Source organism: Lagopus leucura, unplaced genomic scaffold (assembly GCF_019238085.1).
Source record: "Lagopus leucura isolate 7727_CA_CO unplaced genomic scaffold, USGS_WTPT01 Super-Scaffold_100157, whole genome shotgun sequence".
In the NCBI taxonomy this organism is placed as follows: domain Eukaryota; kingdom Metazoa; phylum Chordata; class Aves; order Galliformes; family Phasianidae; genus Lagopus; species Lagopus leucura.
Window position 1 is genome coordinate 3,469,347 of NW_024962334.1, and position 24,175 is coordinate 3,493,521.

The 24,175-nt window shown below is 40.4% G+C and overlaps 1 protein-coding gene and 1 long non-coding RNA gene across 2 annotated transcripts; one reads left to right on the forward strand and one right to left on the reverse strand.

Moving 5' to 3' along the window:
- Positions 1-4,028: 4,028 nt before the first annotated feature.
- Positions 4,029-23,739, forward strand: LOC122189683. The gene is made up of 3 exons (XR_006181929.1): positions 4,029-4,066; positions 4,525-4,647; positions 23,691-23,739. It is a non-coding gene; the product is annotated as an uncharacterized LOC122189683 (long non-coding RNA).
- On the reverse strand, positions 21,198-22,211 carry NEUROD6 (neuronal differentiation 6). The gene has a single exon (XM_042889031.1). The coding sequence runs from the start codon at positions 22,209-22,211 to the stop codon at positions 21,198-21,200; it is 1,014 nt and encodes a 337-aa protein (XP_042744965.1).
- Positions 23,740-24,175: the final 436 nt, after the last annotated feature.

Genomic DNA, 24,175 nt, shown 5'->3' on the forward strand with positions numbered 1-24,175 from the left:
CATGACAGCCATTGCTTTCTCACCTTGCCCAAGGAAAAGCTAAGAAGCTCCGTGGGCTGCAGAAAATGCTGCTTTCTGTCTGAAATACTTCAGCAACTTAAGGCATCTGTCACTCCTTTTTGCCATAGCAGAAGAGGTGATGTTTGATCCTTGAAATATAGCAGCTCAACACTGGATCCCTACTCCAATATTCCTCTTAAAGACAGGCATGGGAAGTTCATTATCTAACATAGGTCACTTAAACTTAACAGTCACAAAATTAGGTTAATTTAGCAGAAATTATGTGCTGAGTAAAATAAGTAAATCTAAAACAAGAAACCACTCCCTTCTCAGTAACAATTTTAAAAAGTAAATCCTACTTAAAATTCTATCAATTTTTTTTTTTTCTAAAAATGATAACACCCATGATATTTGTTTTAGGACATCCCAAGAGCCTGTCATAAAGAATCCGTCTTTCATCTGTGACAGACAATAGAGCTGTGCAGTGTTTGGTCTCATAGTGTGCAGCCTTTGCTCTGTGTCTGTTGCTCTCTCAGCCCACAGACAAATGCCTTTGCTATTGTCTGAAGTTCACTGGCAGCTAAGGACTCTCCCAGCAAGCTTGGAAGCAAGGGTTTTTGTTTGGTTGCTTTTTGCTTTCTGTTCACATCTCAAAAGACAACCACCTTCTGCCTACCCCTCATGAGAAGATAAAGGAGCAATAGGATGGCAGTACTTCAGTGCAAGGGCCAGGTCTGTGAGCCTGATGGGAGTCAAGGTGAAGCAATAATTTTGTGCTTTTTTTCATCTCACAGATGCTTTGTCATCGCTGTAGAGAGCACACTATAGGAGTGGTGCAAAATTACTCATCCTTGCAACTGTTGCATGGTGTAAATGCAAGTTGCTCGTTGGTTTCTTACTGGAATAAGGATGCATCTGACTTTCAGTGCAAACCCTCACTTTAACCCCAGAGAGCTCTTAGCACTTCCAAAATAGCTCAAGGAAAAGGGCAATGTGATTACTTCATAAAGCAAGCAAGGATTCTTTTGATATTTGGATTCCTCATATAAGGGAAATTAAAGATATCTGCTGCTATATTTCTTTTGAATTTTCTGCTTTTCCCACCTCCGCACCAAGTAAGATTTCTGATGCACAAGCAACTATCACAGCATTTCTCTGTTTCCTAATTGGTGGCAGAGATACTGAGAAGAAACAAAAATCCGTTAAGAATGTGTCTTTCTCCTCCACCGTAACTTCCCTGGTATTTCAGTTTTCCACCACAAGTAATTCCAGAGGAGATCATAGAATCATAGAATCATAGGATGACTTGGATTGAAAAGGACCACAGTGATCATCTATTTTCAACTCCCTGTGATGTGCAGGGTACCAACCAGCAGACCAGGCTGCCCAGAGCCACATCCAGCCTGGATGCTTCTGCTGTTCTTTGAAGGACATCCTTATGACATCCTTATACACCCTACAGTGTATAGGGATCAATAGGAGTTACCCACCTAAATTCTATCTTAATTTAGTCTCACTATATGGGATGTATCTCTTTCCTTCCCCAGGATGGTGAAGGTGAATGTATTAATCCATACAAATTTTCAATGGTGGTCTCAAAAAAAAAAAAAAAAAAAAAAAAAAAAGCAAGAACTGTTGAGATATTGTGATGTAGTTACTAAAATATATAAAATCAGTGATTGAGTTCTCCTGCAGCACGTTGTCAGCTCGTGAGAATCTGCAACTCTTGTTCAAAATGACTCTCATAGAGGGTGGGGTAGTGGAAGGAGCTAAAATCAATAACTGTTCTTGTTTTTATTTCCTGCTATGCAAGTAATCCTTCACAAATGTCAATGAGAGCTAAGGTGCTAGAGCAGAAATGTGAACCTTGAATGATTAGAGTTGACTGTGTGGCCTCCTAATGGAGCTTCTCGTGTTTTGAGCAGCATGGAGGCAACTGCAGGCTCTTCAGGAGAGTTTCAACCTGGTGGGAAGTGATCTTAAGGTCTCTCTCAAGTCTCTGTGAAATGATCAGTCTTCTGTTTCGTCAAATCAGTGGTGATAGAATGCTATTTTAACATATGCTTTATTGCCTGGGCTTCTGATGTGCTACAGCCTTAGGTTGGAGTGTGCATCTGGACCTGGGCTTGTCAGAGGGGACATATTTTGCAACTTTTGTTTGTTTTCCAACTGTCCCACGACCCTTCAGGGTCACAGATGGTATATGTCTCTTTTGGTAGCTTCTTTTGTATTAACCTGTGAGGAAACACAAGCACAAGACAGTTAATAACTCTGAATGGAATCTAATTTCATTTATTTTCAAGTATTCCTCTGCTCTGAGACTTACTCAAAAATAGTAGATGAATGTTTTGGGTGTGCAGTTTTGATAGTTCCTGTATCAAGTGTACTTTACACTAAAATATTTTCCTGCAAGAAATACTCCTGCAAGAAAAACATCTTGACTTTGTGAGATTTGAAAAGAAATAAATGAAAATCTCAATACTTACTTATCCAAAGCGTTCAGTAAAGAAATTAAGTGATATGATGCCTTCCCGTGCCTGGAGCGGGCCTATAGAAGAGCTGGGGAGGAACTTTTTATAAGGGCATGTAGTGACAGGATAAGGGGAAATGGTTTTAAACTGGAAGAGGGTAGATTTAGACTAGGTATTAGAAAGAAATTCTTTATTGTGAGGGTTGTGAGACACTAGAGCAGGTTGCCCAGTGATGCTGTGGATGCCTCTTCCTTGGAAGCTTTCAAGGCCAGGCTGGATGGGGCTGTGAGCAACCTGGTCTAGTGAGAGATGTCCCTGCCTGCAGCAGAATGGTTGGAACCAGATGATCTTAAAGGTCCTTCCAACCAAACCATTCTATGATTCTGTGAAGTTCAGTCTGCTTTCTGAGAGCCCAAGACATTTTGCTTTGCCTGTTAACCACCACCAGCTGTGAAAATGCAACGGGTCAGGTTTTCCCCTACCACAGTTCTCATTCAAGTTTAGATTCAACGCAGAGTTTAGAGTTAGCACACTGCTGTGTGTTTTGTAACTACTTGTCGTTGTTGCTTCCCAAAAAGAAATAACCGAATTCATTTGTTGCTGCTTTGTCTCTGCTGGGCAGGCGAGGAGCAGCAATGCTAGCAGCAAGGATGTCGTACTTAAGAAGATACTCTTTAAAAGCAGAGATAAAATATTTTCAAAGTGTATTTCCTTCTCTTCAGTGAAAATTCTTCTGTTTTATTCCATGTACTTGTGGTATTGAAGAATTTATGCCTCATTTCTTTAACAACATGAAGGTTCTCTATTTTGCCTTCCCCAAAATAAGTAATATCAACACATTCTTTCCTTACAAATACTTAGTTTTCCCATAGGAAAAATAATAAAATTCCCTGATAACTTTGTTCTATTATTTGCAGGTGTCAGTCATAAGTGTAGACATAAATAAACCAAAATAATGGCTATATGATATTAAAGAATCATAAAACAGAAATACTGCATGACTAAAATGAAACATCAAGATGTCTTGTATGCAGTTGCAGTCTTTTGTTGCATATGGCTATCTCTGGACTTCACACACATTTCCCCTTTTCTAATGATGTGGCAACGTAACACAATTTCATTTTAATAGGAAATAGATGTAGTTTGCATGGAAAAAAATTACTCTGACCCAAACAGTGTTCTTGATGAATTTCAAAAGGTATTTAATAACGTGTTTTGTCATCTAGCTTAGAGAGGAATTTCAATTCCCCTAAATAAATTGAAATAAATTTTCTTTAGATTTTATGTATATCTGTATATCACCACAGAACCTTGCTAGAATACTTGACATTTAGCATCTATCACAGTACGACTTATTATGAACCATAATAAGGGGGGCAACTGCTGAATCATGGCCTGAACCTCTGATTGACCACCTGGGGCAAGCACTGAGTCAGCCAAGGGAGCACAGGTGAATTGCCTTCACCTGTGCTACTGGAAGGGGAAGAGCCTGGCTGCACCTTTCCTAGATCCCATTTAAGTGCTGACTGCCACAGAGGAGGGCTTTTTTCCTAGAGATCACTCTGTGGGGAGAATGTTGTGAGCCTACCACATTGGTGAGTATTTTTCACTTATTATCTTCCTTTTGCAATAATCTTACTTAGCTTCTCTGTATGCCGATTGATTTTATACCTCTGTATACTTATTGATTGTGCAATGTACAACAAAGCATCTACTGTAATTTATTTATTTTTTTTTTTTAGTGCTTGGAGAAATGTTATCATGTAGCAAAGTCCTTTATATAAGCACAGTGTGTGATCTGCATTGGTCTAGGCTCAAGCTTGAGGCTAGCAGTGGATACAAGCAGCTGATACTGTGGCCCTGAAACTATTCTAGTCTTAGGGTGAATGAAGCCTGCTGCCTGGCAATTTAAGAGTTGAGGAGAGGTTTTGCCACTCTAGAAAAATTAGGGGCAGAGGGCTTCTTCTAACATTGCTGCTACATCCAGAAAGAGGCATGGCTTTGTTTTAGATTCTAAGAGAGCATGGGCAATATTTCCTATCTACCCCATCAGCAACCCATCCTTGCCTTGGAAACTGCTCTGCTAAGAGGTTGGCTCCTGATACCAAGTCTGCAGTCCTTCAGTGATTATTTTTGCTCAGTTTTTTGGCTCAGAACAGGGACAGCTTTCTGTAAAGTAAGTGCTGGCTTAAGCATTCTATGCTTTTTCCCTCTGTGTGTTTGCACGTGTGTGTGCAATGTATGTGGATATGTAATGGTGTGATATCTCTGCACTGAGAGCCAAGCCTGGTTGTTTTCTCTTGCAGCCTATGTCACATCTTCAGGCTTGGCTGTGTGGTGTCCCTCAAAACCAGTATACTGGTCATGGTCTGAGCTGGGCTCCACATCCATCTGCTATAGTGGTAACTTGACTTTTCCCTCTGAGGTGGGCCCACAACCTGCAATTTTAGGGGCTGAGCCCACATTGTGGTTTCACCTTCAGCATGCTGGTTTGTTCTTGGGGCCAGGGGAAGGCTTTACACTGGGGGTAACCAGTGCTATTTCTTCATGGCAGGGACTTTTCCATAGTGGCACAGCCGCTTTGCAAACATAGCTGGTTCCCTGGGTGTGGCTTTGTTTGAATGCCTGGCTTTTGTTTGTGACAATATGCAAATACGAATGTCCTGTACCTTCAGGTAATGACAAGTAGCAGAGTTAATTTTTAAGGAGAAGCTGTATAAGCATGCCACAGTTAAAGTTCTTGATGTAAAGAAAGTCACCAATTCACAAAGGAATTTGATTACCTCTATCCATTATACGCACACAGTGAGTGATCGTGCTACTAACCATCTGTCATCTATTTCATTTGCATCATCAACACCTGCCCTGTTTATCTGCTACATTCTTTTCTTCGCTGAATTCTTACACTGCTTTAATAAAATACAGAAATGTTATTGTTAAAAACCAATTAATTTACAATTCTCCATAGAGACAGTATTACTTATAATTCAATTTAGCTTCTAATGACCTGCTTTCTTGCAAAATGACTTAATTCTAGTGTCAAAGATTAGTTATTAGACATTACCCTGCTGCACCAGTCATGTACTGCTGAGACAGGGAAAGAAGCTCTAGGTGTCCCTGGTCATTAATCAGAACTCAAAGACATTTTCCCTTCAACTCATTACAGAACCTGACTTCATCTGCCACTTTAACTCTTTGTTTTTACAAAGTGTTTTGTGTCTACCTTTCCTCCTGTTTTCCTAACCTGGACCTTCAGGAGGGAGAACAGAGATGGAAGTCTGGGGGCTTCAGGGAAAGCTGCTGCTCCCCATGCCTTCAGCTGACCCTTCACCCTTGACTTAATAGTGTCTCAACCAGTCTGTGAATGGGGCATGAAAAGCAGTGCTTTTCTCTGCATCATTTTTCAAGGAAATTATCATTTGAATTTTCCACAAAGCTTCAGCAAGGATTGTGCGTTCCTTTTTATTACAAGGAGGGGTATTACAAGCAGAGGTGAACCTGCTCCTAAATGAGGGCTTTGATGAGGCAGGTATCTTCAGCCACCTTCTTCTGGGTCTCACCAGAAGGTTAAGGAAGCATAAGGCTGAGCCCAGGCAACTCTCACAACATCACCAAGACCCTTGGGCATTCAGGAGAATGTCTGCTTTTGTAGTTTGTGTTAGCTTATTGTTGTACAGTGTGTTTGTTCAGTATAAAAAATGTTGTGCAATCTGGGGCTGGGACAAATTCTTCTTTCTACATCCCAGGCAAGGATTGGCTTTTCTTACTTACTGCTAGCATGGCTTCTTCCTCTCTCAAGTGATACAACGCTTTGCTGAAAGTAGCAATATTTGTGAGACATTTGCATGCTCTGATGGGATAGTAAGGATGTATTTGGTCTTTGGAAAACAGGTTAAAGCCCAAATCCTTGCCTTTTGGCTTGTGTGGTACACAGAGTAAGTACCTTCCACTAAAACCAGTCCCGAATCTTTAGAGTATTTTGGGAACAAAGAAAATAAAAATTGCATACATACATGCTGATTGATTTTTATATAGATACTGAGTCTTTTAAGCAGTCTATGACGACTTCCTGAATAATTACATACAAAGTGCTTGAAAACGCATAACCAAGTTGAAACTTGATGCTCGAGACCATCCATGGAGATGGCATAACTAGCAGGATTTAATATAAAACGTTATTTCTTCCATTCTCAACTAAGGCTGTATACTGTAGAACTACTTGCAGTGAAATGTTTTTAGCATGTTTTTAGACTGGGTGAAAATTTGCATTTTCCCAAACTACAGTCACTTATGCATCTTGAAAACCAGTAAGCTACCTGGCGATATAAATGGCAAACGTTCTCTTACCTGACTTCTTGACAACTGCGTGGCATGCTGGAAGAATAAGAGATGCTCGTTATTTTCCTAAAGCACAGGAATTGGCTGTGTAGTTCTAGGCTGATGAAATTTCAACAGCTGTCTTCTAAGAAGCAGGTTTTTTTTTCCACAATAGGCTATCAAGGGACATGTGAATAGTACACCAGACTAACTCTTAAACAACAGGCATTCTTACAAACGACCAAACTCAGCTATGAGTGCCTAAGAATAACCTCCTCTGGATGGCAGAGATAGAATGTTGCTTTTCAGGTACTGCAAGTACTAAAGCCATGCATGAAATGTTTTGCTGGGTGAATGTGCTGCTTATATAGCTTATAAATTTGCAGATGAAAACCAACTGATAAACACTGATATCTTAAATATCATGAGGATCAGCCCTTTGGACAATATGTTAAATCTCTTTGCATGAGAATCCTTAACAGCACTGTTTATTAAGCAATATAGACATATTGCTTCAATCAGACAAATAAATAATTCACATTTCTAAATGGTTTCTACACAGGGTGGTGGAGCATTGTGGTAGGGTAGGAAACATCCAACTAGAGCCTAAAATGTCTTCAGACATAATCCTAAAATAATCCTGTTTTCAAATGGTAAAAGTTTGCTGCTCAGGCAGCACATCATCAGCATCCAGATCAGGAGTTATGCCAAACTAGCTGTAATCTAATATGGAAATGAGATGTTGGCCTTGATATTGTGTCATTCTTTTGAATGGGATCACCTGCACCCATATCTCCTAGGAGGAAATTTCAAACAGAGTTAGCTCCTTAAACCTTCTAATTAAAATGAGAAATCCCCAGGCTTCCATGACTCAGCCTCGGAAAAAGATTATTAGGAATTTAATAGGGAAAATATCGTATCTCAGACCATCTGTGACCCAGTGCTCTGTGAGAATTTAAAGAAAACTGGAGGGAGGAGGTGCACGCTCCAAAGCACACTCTAGGAGTACTTTGTTGGAGCTGCAATAAATCAACATAGTTAGAGTACAGCCTTTTTCAGATTTAATTACTGTTACATAATTATTAGCAAAGCAGTCTCCTCTGAAACTGTAAAACTCATTACATCAAAAATCCCCAAGCTCCTGATGGAATTTATGAACTAGTTACTTTCTTCCTGGCTCTGGGAAAATGCAATAGGATGCATTCTGTTTTGTCTCCAGCAGGTTTTTTTTCAGTGTTCTGAGCTATTCTACTCATCCTCCTTCTGGGGAGTTTTCCCTGTTTGCTTTTTTTTATTATTAAAAATGCATTCCACATCATTTGCTTTCTTTTCTGCTCCTGGCATGGAATCTAGATGTGAGCATGCAGGTACAGACACTGTTTTCCCCCTCTCTGAAATGGATTCATGTCTCACTTCCTCCATCAATGTATTGATGCCACAGATTGAGCTAAAGTATGGATTCTCTTATGTAGGTGGAAAAGAACAAAATTGGCATTGTCTTTTCCCTGAGGTTTTGCTGTGTATACCCAGCTTTAAAACATTCCATTGGTCTGGACAAATTACCACCAGGAAGGCCTGTATCAAGTCAGCCTGAGGCCAGCCCTTCCCTGACCATCACTGCCCAGTTTTAAATCTTCGGTGGCATCATCCTGACTCTTGTATAGGATAACAGAAAGGTTAAATGATGTCCTCAAGGAGAGATTGACCCTTAAATCCATAATACCATCTTACGAACAGGAAGAATGAGACATCTCACAGAGCTGAAAGAACAGGTGAGGAATGGCAATGGCTACATTACAATCCTGTTGTTGGGCTGAGTGGACATCAAGACCTCAGCCTAACCAGGTGATAATAACTGCAGCAATCCTCTTCTACTTCTTCCATCAGCCAGGAAATTGCATTTTGCTGTGCTGGCATAGCATGAACACTGAGAGGTACTCCTAGAGCTAAGCCTGACTTGGGTTGCTAGTGAACTGAGAAGTCACAGCTCTGGGGAAAGCATCACTGTATTTTTCAGAGGTAACGCAGCAGTAATTAATGCTTTTACCCTTCATCACAAAGTTGAAATCATAGTAATTTCAACAGATAAATATGATAATTGTCAGAATAGAGACCTTTGTTCTGTTTCTTGAGCTGCCCTGATAAGTTTTTGGCCTCAGAATGTAACTGCCTATGTTTATTCCAAAATATTACTTTGTGACTATATAATAAATTGATTTTTTGTGCATGTGTAAAACTGCAAATCTTATAATGAGAACTTTATAGAAGCCCCAGATTTCTTGGTTCAGTCTCATTTTATGTATCTAACAACATAACAGTGAGATAACTGCTGTCCCAAAGCTTAAGCTAGTGACATAGAAAACTTGAGGAAGTGAGCTACTCTGAATCAGGAATATCTGATCTGCTTTTAATATAATTTAATTATCTTTATATCTTTATTTCTCTTGGTAGATATTACAGGTTGCAAAATAACAAGAAATCCATGCAAAACAATAGAATATATCCTAATTTTGCATAATATTTTAACGCAACTTTGAATCCCAAAACTTAATGCAGTTAAATCACATTTATAACACTCCAAAAGAGTCATTAAGGAAGAAAGCAAGAGTGAGGAAGATCCCCCTTTCCAGAAAGAGGGATATATATGGCTCAAGGCACAGGATGAGTGCTTCACACTGCCCCAGCTCAAGTTTCCCATGTTACATTTCTGGTAGACAATAGATGAAGAGATGCTTAAGAAGGGAAGAGAGTAGGATAGAGACACTTGGAATTGAAGGATGTGGAGATAGTCCTAGATTCATCAGTTAAATACATTTGCACAGCAGTGAGCTCTGTCCAGCTCTAGGTCAGGGAGAAAGGAAATGAATAGTTGAGGGCTATGTTCTTCTCAGAACAAATCTTCCTCTAAAGCATCTCAGTGGAAAAAAGCACTGAGCTTATTTTCTTGAGCACATTCTTGTGAAAGATGGGTTCAGAATGCTTATTGGCATGGAGGCAGGGAGCATGATTTGGACAGATATCTGGGCCACTGGGTAAGGCATCAGATTGAGGTCTTAGGCACTTGAGCAAGTTACCATAGCCTAATGAGTTTCTGTGCAGCAGCTGAGCTGATGCAAATATAGGCTAGCAAGCACTAATTTAAACTATTTTTGCTGAGGCTCAGCTGATGTATGGCAACCATTAAGCCAAGGTAACTCAGTCATGTCTGAAATGTGATTTGAAGAATCTGGGTTCAGCTCAGTTCGGGAGATAGGTCATCAGGCTTCTGCTCTCTTCATGACTTCTTTGGGCAATCCCTTCATCTTGGATTTATCACATATATAGCAGCAGCAATGCTGCCAACTCACAACTGCGGAGTGCTTTGGAGTAGGAGGGAGGGGAGGAAGGGAAGGCAGGAAGAGAAAAATAAAAGAATGCTTTAAGAGCAGGGTGTTTCTATTCACTGCTGGGTAGAAGAGTGGAGTATATTGAACTTGGCCTGAAATTAGTATGAAGCTTTCCTTCTTGTCCTCATTAGTACCTGAGCAAATCCAATGTGCTCTAAGGGTTTTTGTTGGTATAAATGAGGGCAGCATTTTGCCACAGGTACCTAGCCTTCTGTTGGTGAACACACACAATCTCAATAGAGATGTATCACAATTCCTGATAAATGCTAAGGGAAGAGCTGAAGAATCAGGAAAAGTGCTTGCTTTCTTTTCATTTTTGGTTTATCAATTATTCATTTTTTGAGTGTTTTGAAAACCATCATGTACTCCTACCTTTCCCAGGAAAAGTCTACAGTTAGCACCTAATACTGCCTCTTTTTTATATATTTTTTTATTTTTATCTTTTTTAATCATTTACTGTTGAGAGGCAAACCTCCCCCTTGTTTGAAATGAAGATGTTCCCCTGTGGAAGGAATTTTATTTTATCTTTCTGTGGTGATCATAACATGTGGCACTCCTGACAGCCATTCTGCTCAGAGCTGAAAAACACCAAGCATTTCCTTTAATACTGCTAATAAACATTAGTGTGGATTTTTTTCTCCATAAAGTGGCACTCTTAAAATTGTGCCAGTTCTCCAAATGACAGATTCTTTTAGAGGCAAAAGGAAAATATCAGTGTTTACTTGCTACCATAAGTATTTCCAAACAATTTAAGAAGCACGAAGTCTTAAAATATTTATGTATGCATATCAGTTACAGTTCTTTGCTACCATTTATTGGGCAGAACGACAAAATACATGCATCAGAGATATGATTGCTGTGATAATTACTTGAGGGAATCACACTGTAATGAAAATTAAAAATAAAACTATGGTTTCATGTACAGTGATTAAATATTTGTGGAATGATTTATGCTAGTGTCATGAAGGTGGCTCGTGTTTCAAAATATTTGATCTAGAAAATGAATATCTTGCTGCAAAAGTGGCCGTCTTTATATTTTTGTTGCAATAAGATCATCAAGAGTTACAAAGGGTAGTGGCTCTTGTGTACTTGTAATCAATTTCCTGTCTGTCTTTTCTTGTTACAAAAGGCCTTTCAGACAAAAAAACTTGCAGGTCGTTGCAAAAATCATCTGTTACTGCTCCTGTGTTCATACACAATAGCTGATAATGTGGAACACGGAGCAAGAGTCAAAGATTGTGGTTTGAGGGTCCTGCCTCATAATCAGAGGCAGCCTCTGCCTAGTTATTCATCAGACTAAAGATTTCAGCAGAGCTGTGCTAACCCCCTCAGCTACTGCTTCTGGGCTGGCAGTAGCAGCTGTCTCTTACCATTATGCCCCGAGGAAGCAGTGGCATTTGCCAGCAACTCCCTTTGTGTCTAACTCATTTCCTATATTCTCTTCTTTCATTTGCATAGTCAACTGGTCCTTATGCCTGAAGAAAATCAGGAGAGCATCTGAGGAATAAGTTGTTAGAAATGAAGTTTTTAAACATCACACCAGGAGGAGCGTGCACAAACCTCATTATATTCCCAACAGGTCTGCCAACTCACGAGAACATAACACACCAGAGAGGCTCTGTGCTAACAGTTGACAGGACTAAAATAAAGAAGGCAGCTTCCTCCCCACGTCTCAGAAAATCATTGTGTAAACTTGATGAAGTATTTCTGTAAGCTTGCTTTCCTTCATGATGCCCTTCTCACGGACATACCTTTGTTGATGTCAGAAGTGCTAGATAGAGTGAGACTTAAGTTATAACAGGCTGCCTGCTTCCATTGTTCTTTCCTCCATCTGTCTCCTTTCTTTCACAGTAATTTAGCCTGAGGTTGTCCCAAAAGCATCAATTAGAAATTAGTTAAAAAAAAAACAAAACCAACCTGAACTCCTAGAAGAGGTTAGATCAGAGACTTGTTTCACTGAGCCTCTTCCGAATCAGGGCTTCAGCACTGGTAGTGCTTTGATCTCTGATGTTTTTCCCATCTGTGGTTAGCTGGGCTGCAGTGACGTGCTGATGCTTTTGCCACCCAGGAGAGATCTGACAAAGGTGTTTTCCAGGTAAGGGGCTGTGTTTACATCAACCACTCTGAAGAACCAATGCTAAATGATGCCTCAGTGGTCTTTCTGATAAATAGGAGTTGTTAAATTCCCCTTTCTAATTATTTTGGGACCAGTGTATATTTGATGAATTTGGCCTCCTAGAAATGGATGGTATTTATGCCAGTGTTAGGTAGTTTTGGTAGTTGAAGGCTGTTACTTGATATATAGAGGGCTCATGATGTGAAAAGCTCATTTTCAGACCAGCTTTATGCCCTCTTGTTCTGAGCAAGGAGTTTTCCTTGGTGTGATTCCCAGCTATAAACAGGGCCCAAGAACAGATGATCAGAGCTGTACCAAGCCAGCTGCTGACTTATCAAACAAGTGGCAAGGGTTCAGTCACAAGAGCTGTTAAGGAAAAACAGATAATTTTGTGCCTATGATTGTGGCTTTAATCAGTCTTGACCCGATGCTGACCACTATACTGCAGCAAGTGCCAATAGCCTGTCTGAAGTAACAGGAAAAAGACATTTGGAATCTCCAATACCATTATTAGCAGAACTGGTCAGAATGCTGCCAACAAAGCAATTGATTTGGTTTTTTTTTTTTTTTTTTTTTTTTTGCTTGGAAATATCTTGCTTTGGTTATGAAGAAGGCTTCATCAGATTGAGTTTTTTGGAGAGGAGGGAAGAACAGAACGAGTGTTGCAGTGAACTGAGTGGGCTTGCAGACTAGCGGCTAGAGCTGTGGCATGGGATCCTGGTGTTTGTAGCCTTGTTATTTGAAAAGAGCACAGTTTACTACTTCTGCTCTCAGTCAGGAAATTCTGCAATTAGACTTGAATGTGGATGCATGTATCCACTGCAATCATTCTTCAGCAGACTTTGTTAGGCAACGAAGAACATGGTGCTGCTAGAGGTTGGTGTGATCTTGCTGATAGAGGAAGTTAAGAAAGATATGACAAGATTCCTTCAGACTTGATGAGGTTCTCCAACAGGAAAACTCAAAATGCAATGTATGTACAATGTACTGCCTTCCTCTAGTTTGCCTTCAAACTAATCACAGTGTACACACAACTCTCTATTTCAAGACGTCACTAACAGTAGAGATGTCACTATCAAAATTTAGGCTGTATTGGCTGTTTTTAGCCTCTGTAGTCAATGCTGATATTTTGTCACCCAGTTGCAGTGATTTGGTGCAGATAAGGTTTTTGAACCTCTTCTAAAAGATGGTCCGTGATTTTTCAAAACTCTGTTTTCATCAGGAGGCTGATTTAGTAAAGGCAGACTAAATTTGGACCACACATTTTCAAACACTGATTATATCCATGAATGTATGTAGACATTTCTCTGTCATAGGTAGGATATGGGAATGTCAAACCTTTCTAATGGTTTTGGACATGGGTGGCTTTGAAACCATGTAGAACAGCCTTTTTTCATCCCTAAGCACTAGCTGACTTCATTGCCCACAGACTATTCTGCAAATGAGTGTCTGTAGTGACCAGGGATCCTAAAATTAAAGCCATATGGAAACTTACTGTGCATATTAAATTGCATGCAGCAGTGTTAACAGCATTTTGATTTGTTGCTGCAAGTAATAAATGAATTATATTAATTTTGTAGCTGAAAGCTAATTTCTCCAGAATTACTTTTTAATAACCAGCATCATGTTCACTAGTAAGATTTAAATACATTTAGGAACAAATCTGAGGATTTTTATATTTGTAAAAATATTAATGCTAGATTATCATCTGAAGACCAAATTTATTTAATAATTCTCTAGGCACTTCAAGGTAAAATATCACATAGCAATTGATCAATCTGCAGACAAGATTACCTATACATAATGTGGGTATTGGTTAAATCACAGGAAAAATGGGTAAACTAAGAAAATGTGATGTGCACCATATTGTATGTTGTCACTTTCACAGGTATCGGACTATAGAAGAGAAGGGACAAGTACAAAATGGATCTTGGATTAATTCCCCTTGTGTGCACTCTTTGCTTGCCAGTATCTGGTTCTTTTTGGAAAAGAAATTGATTCCCAGGCATCTCAGAGGTGCTTGTAGGAATTAAAGGATGATGGGTGTGTGCATGTTTGACATCTAGGATTGCCAGAAATATCTGTGGTTCTGAACAAAATATCTTCTCTTATGCCTTGGCCCACTAATAAAATCCTAAATATACTAATTACAGTCTGGCTAGAGCAATTTTTTTTTTGCCCAGAACAGTGCTGAATTTGAAGGGAGAACAAATCCTGTTACAGTGATAGGAAAGAGAATTTAGGGAGTATGACCACACTGTAAGTAAGGTGCTGTGCTCAGGCAACTTGTATTGTCAGTCTGTCATAGAGGCCACTAGGCACAGCCTAATTGAACCACTGAAGAGCTTTTACATAAGGCTGTGCCTGTGGTAGAAGCCATTACTCATGGTGGAGTCACCATCTTACAGAATGCACTGACATCTGCATGAGTACCTGAGGGTATGGGGAACCCGTGATTGAGTAAGATGTGGATGTATTGTGCAGCGACACATCTCCTCTAGGGCATCTTTTGCAGGCTCAGCTGTTGCAAAGTGCCTGTTAATCCAGCATGAAGGCTGAAGAAACTGTTGTAGGGTAGATGACCTGCTGTGTAAAGCAACAACATTGTTCAAAATAGAGCTGTGGCTGGAACACACTTGCCATCCAGGCAGAGCACCAAGGCGTCCCAGCTCATATTTGATATGCCTGTCTCTTAGAAAGTAGTTCTGAGAATTTGCTGTGACCACAAAGTTGCTTTACTCTCTTCTAGGAAGCCAAGTACCTACACCAAGTGCCATGGTGCATTCTGCCTTAATTTACTCTGTTCACTGGGAAATATCTGGGCATCCTCCTGTTAGCGTTTATTTGCATTCTTTGTCACTTTTTATGCTGTGGCTGTGCTACTGTGGCTACAATATTTATCATTCGTATTTCTGGGTTCAGCTGTTTTAAGCCTCTCAAAAAGAAAATGTGAAATGAGATGTGGGGGCAGGGTAATTATTTTAGCTGAGTTTCAGCATGTTGTTGTTGAAGGAGAAAAACTTAGTGTCTAGAAAGAGGAAGGATATATGAAATTCAAGAGTGGAGGGAATATGAAGTTTGTACAGTTGGGAGTTTGGATCTACGGATTGAAAGTCTGTGTAGTTGAACTCCTGGGGAGTGGTGGCTAGGCATATTGATTTGCTATTTATTCACTGTCATGCTCTTTTTGGCACCCAAATTTGTCCTGTTACATGCATTCAGTGAAGTGTTTTCTTCACTTTCTGTTGAGACTCTGATGAAGCGGAAACTGCTTTCTGGTGTGTGCAGGTATGTCTCTGATGTACTGATGGCTGTGAACTGATCTAAAATGCCTACTATATCTACTGTGAGGAATACATTTACTTTTCTGAAGTGATGTCCATTATGAAGACAAAAATACCAAGCACAAGAATAGCCTTCTTAATCCAGAGAATAAGTGCTTTGCATGTGACTGGTATGAGCTATCCCTCAGAATTTAGGGATGGAATGTCAACCAAATAATAAATTCAGAGGCTCACTTCTGCTGTCCTCAGAGTCCAAACAATGTTTTTCTTTCCTACATGAACTTCTAGTTCAAAGGGCAAATAGGGCACTTGCATTCATGCAGGCTTCCCCCTGCATTCTGAAGAAGATTCTGCCACAGCTTCTTTGTCTGCAAGCTGTCTGCCCAACAGAAATGCCATTTCAGTTGCATCTAAGTGTTATGCAGTTGCTTTTGTGGATGTAAATAAATAACACAGTGGCTAAAGATACGTTTATCTTCCCATGTTCCAAAGAAGTTCAGTAGATACCAAACTCCAAACCACAAGAGCAGACTGAGTACTCTAGTTCCGTCTTTCATAAGTATAGAATTCATACTAAAATCTGATTTAGCTTGGATCTCCTAGCTGTATGAGGGCCTCCAATTCAGTTGGTGATCATCATTTTCATTTCGCAAACAGAATTATCCAGGAATCCTAGGATTTATAACCTTTTATGTGCAGGTATTCATTTAGACCAAGAAATTTCATCAGTTTGAAAAGTCTTACTTTAGATACTAATCAATTTCAATCCAGAAAAGAATAAAATAGCCTGATTACTAACATCCCACAGAAATGAAGTAAAAGACCCAGAACATCAGAACTAGGACAATGTTCACTAGTGGAGGTGGGAGGTCTATGCTGAATATGCTGGGAAAACAGACCATAAAGGCTGCTTTTCTGTTCCGAATATACAGATATATATTATTATCCTTCTTGACTAGTTCAATATTTCAGCTAAAGCTAGAATATGCCTTGTTTCCATATGGCGCATACATACGTGGTGTCCTAGAATTAAATAGTGCAAATAGCACAGAGATAAATGTGAAATCCCGAGGAGCCAGTGACAAAGGAAAGCAGCCAAGAGAAAAGAACATTCTGGGGAGAAGGGAGAGAAAACCTCTTTACAGCTCAGAATCTTTGGAACTGATGCCAGTGCAAAGCAAGTTGCAGGTCATTTTTTTAATCCACCTCTCATGCATTAAAAAAAAATGATAATACATATCTCTCCTCTTTATGAATCTGGCTTTCCTTTCCCTTTTGCTCGCTCATTCTTGCACATCCTCTGGGGCAAGAGGGAAGGCTCTGCAGAAAAATAGGCTATCCTCTTGGCATAGCATGAAAGAATTGAGTGGGGCAGCTTGCTCAGCTCGCATGGTGCAGGGGAGAGGGCTTGGGAGCACGATTCTGCGTGGCAGCCCCACGTATGGCAGTTAGATTTGTATCAGCGAGGCACGACAGGTCTGCCCTTGAGATTCTCTTGTGGCGTGGTGCCAGCTGTTCGCCACACTGATCTGTTTCTCTCCAGAGCAAAATCACAACCTGCTGCCGCGGTTCAGCTCTGGGTCAGACCCACGGCCAGGTTTATAGGGGATTTGCTGTTGTTTCTTTGTTGGTTTGGGGTTGGTTTGCTTTTTGTTTGTTATTTTTATGTATTTCTTTTTTGGAAGTTTGAAATCGTATAAGGAGAATTGCCTTCCTGACAATTCAGCCCAAAGCATTACCATCACTGCTACACGTACCTAAAAAAAGCTGCAGGATTTTGGTATCTTGAATAAACCTGCTTGACCTTGACTATGGATTGGAAATTATAACTATAGGCTTGAGTTTGGCTCGATTCACAATCTGAGAAACAAAACCACACAGCTCCTTTTAATTTAGGCAAGTGTTATTTGCTTCTGCAAGAAAAGATTCTGCCATGTGGTTCACCGGGATTTCATTCATCTTTATTGATGGCATTTCACTTAATTTGCTGCCATTTGAGAGCCCTACAGGCAAAGGGGAGAAGAAAAGAGGGAAGTAGGGGTAAAAATAGGAGAGGGAGTTGCTAGAAAAACCTGCCACCACTTTTGTATCCATGCATTTTAAAAATCTCTGTGCAAATAGCTATGAAGTGAAAGAACACAGATGATCCCAAAGGGAGCACAGCCAGGATGTGTCCTAAAATGAGTGTGTTCCTACTGTAAGGCAGAGGAGATTTTAAAATCTCATCCAAGGTCTGGCAAAATGATGTTGTCCTTCCCTCTCTGCTTGGCGCTGTGCTGGGTCTTGTAGGGATACAGAGCTGGAGCAGCTGGTTGAATTTAACTCCTACAATATTTGAAGAATTAGTCCAGAGGTACAGCCTGGCACTACCCTAGCCTGGGATTTCTGATTAGCCCAGTGCTACAGAGGAAAGGGTACAAACCCCAAGGTATGCTGCTGTGCCTCCCATCTCTGTCTTTGACAGAGATGCCTGAAGTCCTGGAGCAGTATTTTTTTTCTGGTGTTTTTATTAGTGAAAGAAGTATATGTATATATATTTTTTTCACTCTGCTCAGACTTAGGATGTCTTTTTATGGATGTTTAATCTGAACCAGTACGACCATTAGTAAATAATATATTTCTGATATCATAACAACATATAATGTTTTTTAAAAATCTAACCCAAATGTCACTCGGGGAGAAAATATATGGCATATAAATGTGTAACAAAATCACGAAAGAAATGGCTTTTTTTTTCTGTCAGATTTGAGCTTCCCACCTTAACATTTGTCAGAAGGTTTCATTCCACACTAAGGGACGAGGATGAATAGAAACTTCTGACCGAATTTTTCTGGAGCAGTCACTGTTTTACATATCCCTGTCTTCAAAGAGGGGAAGGTAGTTAAGAGAAGAACAAGGCAGGCAGAAATGAACAGCTTTGTTTTACTGTATGAATGAAACCCTATAATGTGCAGGCAGGGTAAAGAAACCCACTGGCTTTTATTCCTGTAGGTTTAAAGCACTCTTGGCTTTCTTCATGCTTGAATTTGGTCTTTAAAACAAGGCAACTTCAAAGGCTTTTATAAATTTCTTTAGAGCCCTTATATTCTGCACTGAGCCAGCTAAGGCACACAGAAATATCTGTTGTGTTTGTGACAGGGATGGTATGTGAGAGAACCTGCCTTCCAGGGAATTCCCTATCTTGGTATCTCTAAATAATCCATACCCTCTCAGACAGGGAATGTCTTTTTTTTTTTTTTTTTTTTTTAAATGCAAACTCAATATTTTTCTATGACTTGCTCCATTATTTATTCTGGACTGGCTTTTCAATTTGCAATGCCCTGAGCAAGTGTGGTGCCTGCCTTGAGCTACCAGAGGGGGAATCTGGCTGTGAATTCCTTCCCCATCTGTCATGGACTGAGCGAGGAAGATCCAGACTGGCAGGGAGGGGGTATTTTTCCTCCCCCTTCCTCTTGGTTCTGCTGCCATCAGGGAAAACTGGAAGTGGCCCATGAGTTCTGAAGTTAATATAGGGCCACGGAGCTGGAGACCCCCACATTGCGGAGCTCAACGTGCTTGCACCCCCCTTGGTTGCCTGCTAAATGCATCCTGACATGCATCTCCTTCCCTCAGTGCAAAACTTTACAGCTGCCTCCTCGCTTTGCCTGCTGCCCATGTGGATGCACTATGCTCCAGCCCAGCACCACAGCCCTAAGGTGCCAAAGTTATGGCCTGCTGTAGTAGGGCTTTGAGATGCAGCCTGCTGTTTGGCAGGAGGACATATCCCCCTCCTCCCCCATGTTTTACCCTACTCTCTTTCCCCAAGCCTCTCGCCTATTCAGTGCAAAAAGACCAGGGATATTTTTGACCCAACACTCATACCCGTCACCAGATAAAGAACTGCTGCTTAGTTCTTCCCAGCCCTGACACTAAATGATGGGATAATCCTGAGCCAATCTCATGAACCACAGCTCAAAACTGTGCTTCCAGAAGGCCTGTTTGGGGCTTGACATTTATATCTAGAAAAGATGATGGCTGAGCAAAACTGCATGTCCAGTGTTTCTCCTGCATGAGCACATTCAGACCACGATCCAAGTGTTGGAACTTTGGGTCTGGTCTCTTGAGAAGAGAGAGACTCCAGATGGCTGTCGTCCTAAAGGAGAAGCAATGTGTGACAAGACACATGTGAAATTAGACAAGTTATAACGTCCCCTCTTTGTCAAGCTGTCTCTCGAATGAGGGTCTGAGGTTCTTGTGATGCAAACATGTTGAGGTCCCAGCTGTGATGCAACCCAGGGTCTCTAACTTGAAAGTGGAACTTACACTTTCCAAGTATTTTTAAAGAGGGATTCCCTACTCTGTCACAGTGTAGCATTTTGGTACTTTTTGCTCTTTGTTAACAAAGGTTGAATTTGGCTGTGTTCAGGGCAGCCTGTGACCTGCGTGTGCACTCAGAGCCCTGCCCATATGAAATGGAGAATCTGTGTTTCGTTGAGCTATAAAGTTACCTTCTTCCCCTAATCTGTGTTTCATTTAACACACAGCATACAGCTGTGCTGTTTTGGGTCTGGTTTGCTGTGTGGCTGATGTAAAGTCGAGCGAAGCTTGCCTTGATAAATCATGATTTCCATCTCCAGGCTCAAGCATGATAGGGGAGCAGGGCAGAAAGCTATATAGACAAGACCAAAGGCAACTGTATACTGTGAAATAATAAGTATCAGGCAAAATACAGCATCACAGCTAATAGATGTATTTTAAAAGTGGAAACATCTATGTTTAATTGCATTTAAAATACGTAGTGAGAAACCACAGTTATACATTGTTATAACAAACCTTTACATCTGAAGTCAGAATAATACAAAAAAGTGCTGATTATATATGGTCAAAATAACTGAGGCAAAATTTCAACAACATCTTCTAAAATATTAGCATGTGGCCCCTGCCAACAACACTCTAAAGGCCAGGTTGAATAATTTCAGTGACAGTCATTGCTTTTTTTTGTTATCTTACCCAAAAACAACCACCAGAAAATCTGTTTTGTTTTTTTTTTTTTGTATGTGTTTTTTGCATAGCTTTCAATATTGCTGCTCTCTCACCTCTGCATATTGCAAGCCCATCTCAGTTCTGAGAATTTCTTTAAAGTTCTGAATATTTTTAAACCCTTCAAATACATAATATATAATTTCTACCAATTATAAATACATCATTTTTATTCATCTGATTTCAATAACATGCATTTGTATAATTACTGTACAATCAAAATAGACACTGACTTTACACAGTGTGTATGCTTTTATTTCGGCGGTGCTGTTCAGACACACTGCTCAACAAATCAAGCAAGTAGGGGGGTAAGAAAAAAAGGAAGGAGGAAATAAGCTCTGGGAAGAAACATAATTTCACAGTGTTTACAGACCAAAAAAAAAAAACAAACAAACAAACAAAAAAAAACCAACAAAAAAAGGAAAAATGCTTATTGGAAAAGGGATTTATTAATACATAGAAAATCCCCACAATAGTTGAAACACACTTTAGAAACTAGTAAACACGTTAAATAGAGTTGTGCCAATTACGCAGTGCCCAAGCATCTGCTTGCTCTTAATTAGATGGGGAGGTGAATGACCACTGTTTATTTTCATTTTCCTCATTAATTATGAAAAACTGCATTTAATTCATCTTGCATGGTGAGAGACTGGCTGCGCAGATGTAAGTCGTAAGGGAAGTGGCTCTCTGTAGGCAACCTGAACATCGAGCTCTGCCCAAGGGGACCCCTGGGTGGCACTGCACAGTAATGCATGCCGTAATTGTAATTTTTGCCATAGTCCAAGCTTTCTTCTTGCTTCAGGGAAAATATCCCATTATAGTTAATTGGGGGAGGACTTAAGGGACCTTCAAACTGTGGGCTGGCACACTCGGGGGAAGTACTCTCATAGAAGGACTCATACGCACTGCAGTAGTTGTAGGGTTTCATGGACTTGGAGTTGTCGAGAGTCCCGTGCCCTGGGGGGGTGCCAAGCTCAGGGCTGTGGTAGGGGGGGTAGAAAGTAGAGTAAGGCGAGCGGGCATGGTGGGCACCTTCACCTGCCTGGCCCATCAGGAAGCTTCGGGCGTTCAGCTGCAGGCATCCCGCCACCAAGTTTGTCGTTGGCTGGGACAGACCCTTGCACAAGTTCTGGACAAAGGTGAGCAGGTCAGGTCTCTTGCCAATTCGCAGAATTTCGGAAAGAGCCCAAATGTAGTTCTTGGCTAGTCTCAACGTTTCGATTTTTGACAGTTTTTGTGTTTTAGAATAGCAAGGGACCACTTTCCTTAAATTGTCCAGAGCGTCGTTAAGGCCGTGCATCCGGTTCCTCTCACGCGCGTTGGCTTCTTGTCGCCTGAATTTGATCCTTTCCATCCTGATCTTGCTCGTCTTTTTTTTCCGAAGGCCTCTTCTCCTGGGCAAGCCGTTTTCATCCTCCTCCTCCCTCTCTTCCTCTTCCTCCTCTTTCTCTGTGTCTTCTCCAGGAGACCTTTTAATATTCTTCCCTCGGAGTATGATCTGCTTCGAAAAGCTTTCCGGGTTCTTTATTTGCTTTTGGTCATCGCTTTCTCTGGAAAACTTTCTGCACATCTGGGATTCTGGCATTACAACAGACTCATCAAACGGTAGTGTTAGCATGGTTCTATAATCTTAAGTTACCTGAAAGAGGGCCAGCACAATATTTAAATATTTCCATTTACAAAATTTGCCGAATTACACACCCGTTCTCATGCACCTTGCATTTGTCTGTATGTGCTCTGTACATACAGGAGTGCGTGTGTATAAATGAACAATCTATGCTTTTTTCTTGTAACGTATCAATTGCAAATGCTTGCTTATTAAAAATCAAGTGCTGTCCAGAATTTTAAAATCACTTGAAAAGCTCAGTATCTCACAACTAAAAAGCCATGTCTCCTACAGTTATTATAGAGTACACCAATATTTAAAACGTATGATTAGCTCCCTGCTCATTTGTCTTATTTTTAAACAAGCCCTTTAAACCCTCACCACCATGGAACTCAAAGAAATGCAAAACATGATAAAGCAACACATAAATTTCATTACTACAAATTCCCCTGGGTGAAAAAAAAAAAATAGAGTGAGTGCAGTCCTAAAACTGAGAAGTACCATATCTTTATTACACTAAATGTCTCAGGATCACTTTTTGACTTAGATTTCCGAGTTTTTGTCCCTCCACATTTCCCTCTTTCTGAATCAAGATATTAAACTCTCGCAAGTTAGACCGGGTAAAAAAAAAAATATTAATGGAACTCCCCCCAAATTTCTCAGCTAGTAACATTAAAAAAAAAAGTATTTTTTATTTCTAATAATTTCTATGAAAATTGCACATTGCATATTTCACTACAAGACAAAAATCAGGAAGGATCAAACCCTGAACGTATTCAGGTTAGAGTTAGGAAATAAAATCTCCCTACCTTTTTTTTTTCTTTTTCCCAGCAAAAATTCTAAATCTTATTTTGCATTTACCTTGAATGAACTTATCTGCTCATTTTCTTTTCTTTTTTAATTCAGTCTTTTTGTTTTTTTTCCTCCTGCCCCGCCAATTAGAGAGGGAAATATTTCCCTGCACGCTGTAGCAGTGTTTATGTTCAGTGAGGCTCAGGCGTCTCCCCAGCCCCTGGCTGACAGCAGCGGGCTCTGGGCTCTGGCTGCAGTCGTGCACGTGTGCTCGCAACCCAAGCTGAGACAGGGAAATAATTCCCCCCCTTCTGATTATTTCTGCTTTTGTTTTCAGTTTGGGAGCCGTAAATGCTTGGACACACTGTCCTCCAAGAGACAAAACGAATGCACGGACTTTTAAATAGAATAAAACTAAACAAAAACCCCAGTAAAAGATTAAGTCCAGCAGTATTGTCTACACACTTGCAACATTACATAACACCAACAAAAGTAAGCAATTGCATCAGAAGAATAAAATGTTAGCAGGAGTTATCAGACAGTTAATAGCATACATAAAATACAAGACAATGATACTGTATCTTTAAACACTTGCATGCACACCCAACACCAACTGAAATATATCTTTATTTGCATTACCTTAGCTTTTTATTTCATTCAACAATCAGTTTTCATTTTTTGCCTTCCAAATCTTTTCAGTCTGAGTGTCGCATCGTCTCCTGGAGCCTAGATCTGTGTATATCTGCACTATCTCATTGATCTCTAAAAAGTGACATTGATGCCAACTGCCAGAGCTGGTACCCATGCCATCTGCTAGTGACGTCACGGGGCAGAGAAAACCACGTGAGCCTTTCTCCTGGGACCTTCATTCTGCACTGATCATCTGGCATCCCTCTAAGTGGGTACCAGCATTCATGTATCAACACAGAAGGTTAGACTGATAGAAAAAAAAAAAATCTGCGCCAGCGTTGCACATACAGTAGGTGCTTTTCCACTGGAGCTGCTTCTTTCTAGCAGTCTAGCTGCACGGATAGATGTGCCAACATTTGGTGCTATCCCTGACTACAGGTACGGCTGCCCTGTAGTTCTTAATGTGGCATTGTTTATACAAAAAGTGCTGTCTTGTACTGATCGGATCCCTCTGGTGCACCTGGTACCCAGGAAAAAAAATAAAGGGGAGGGGA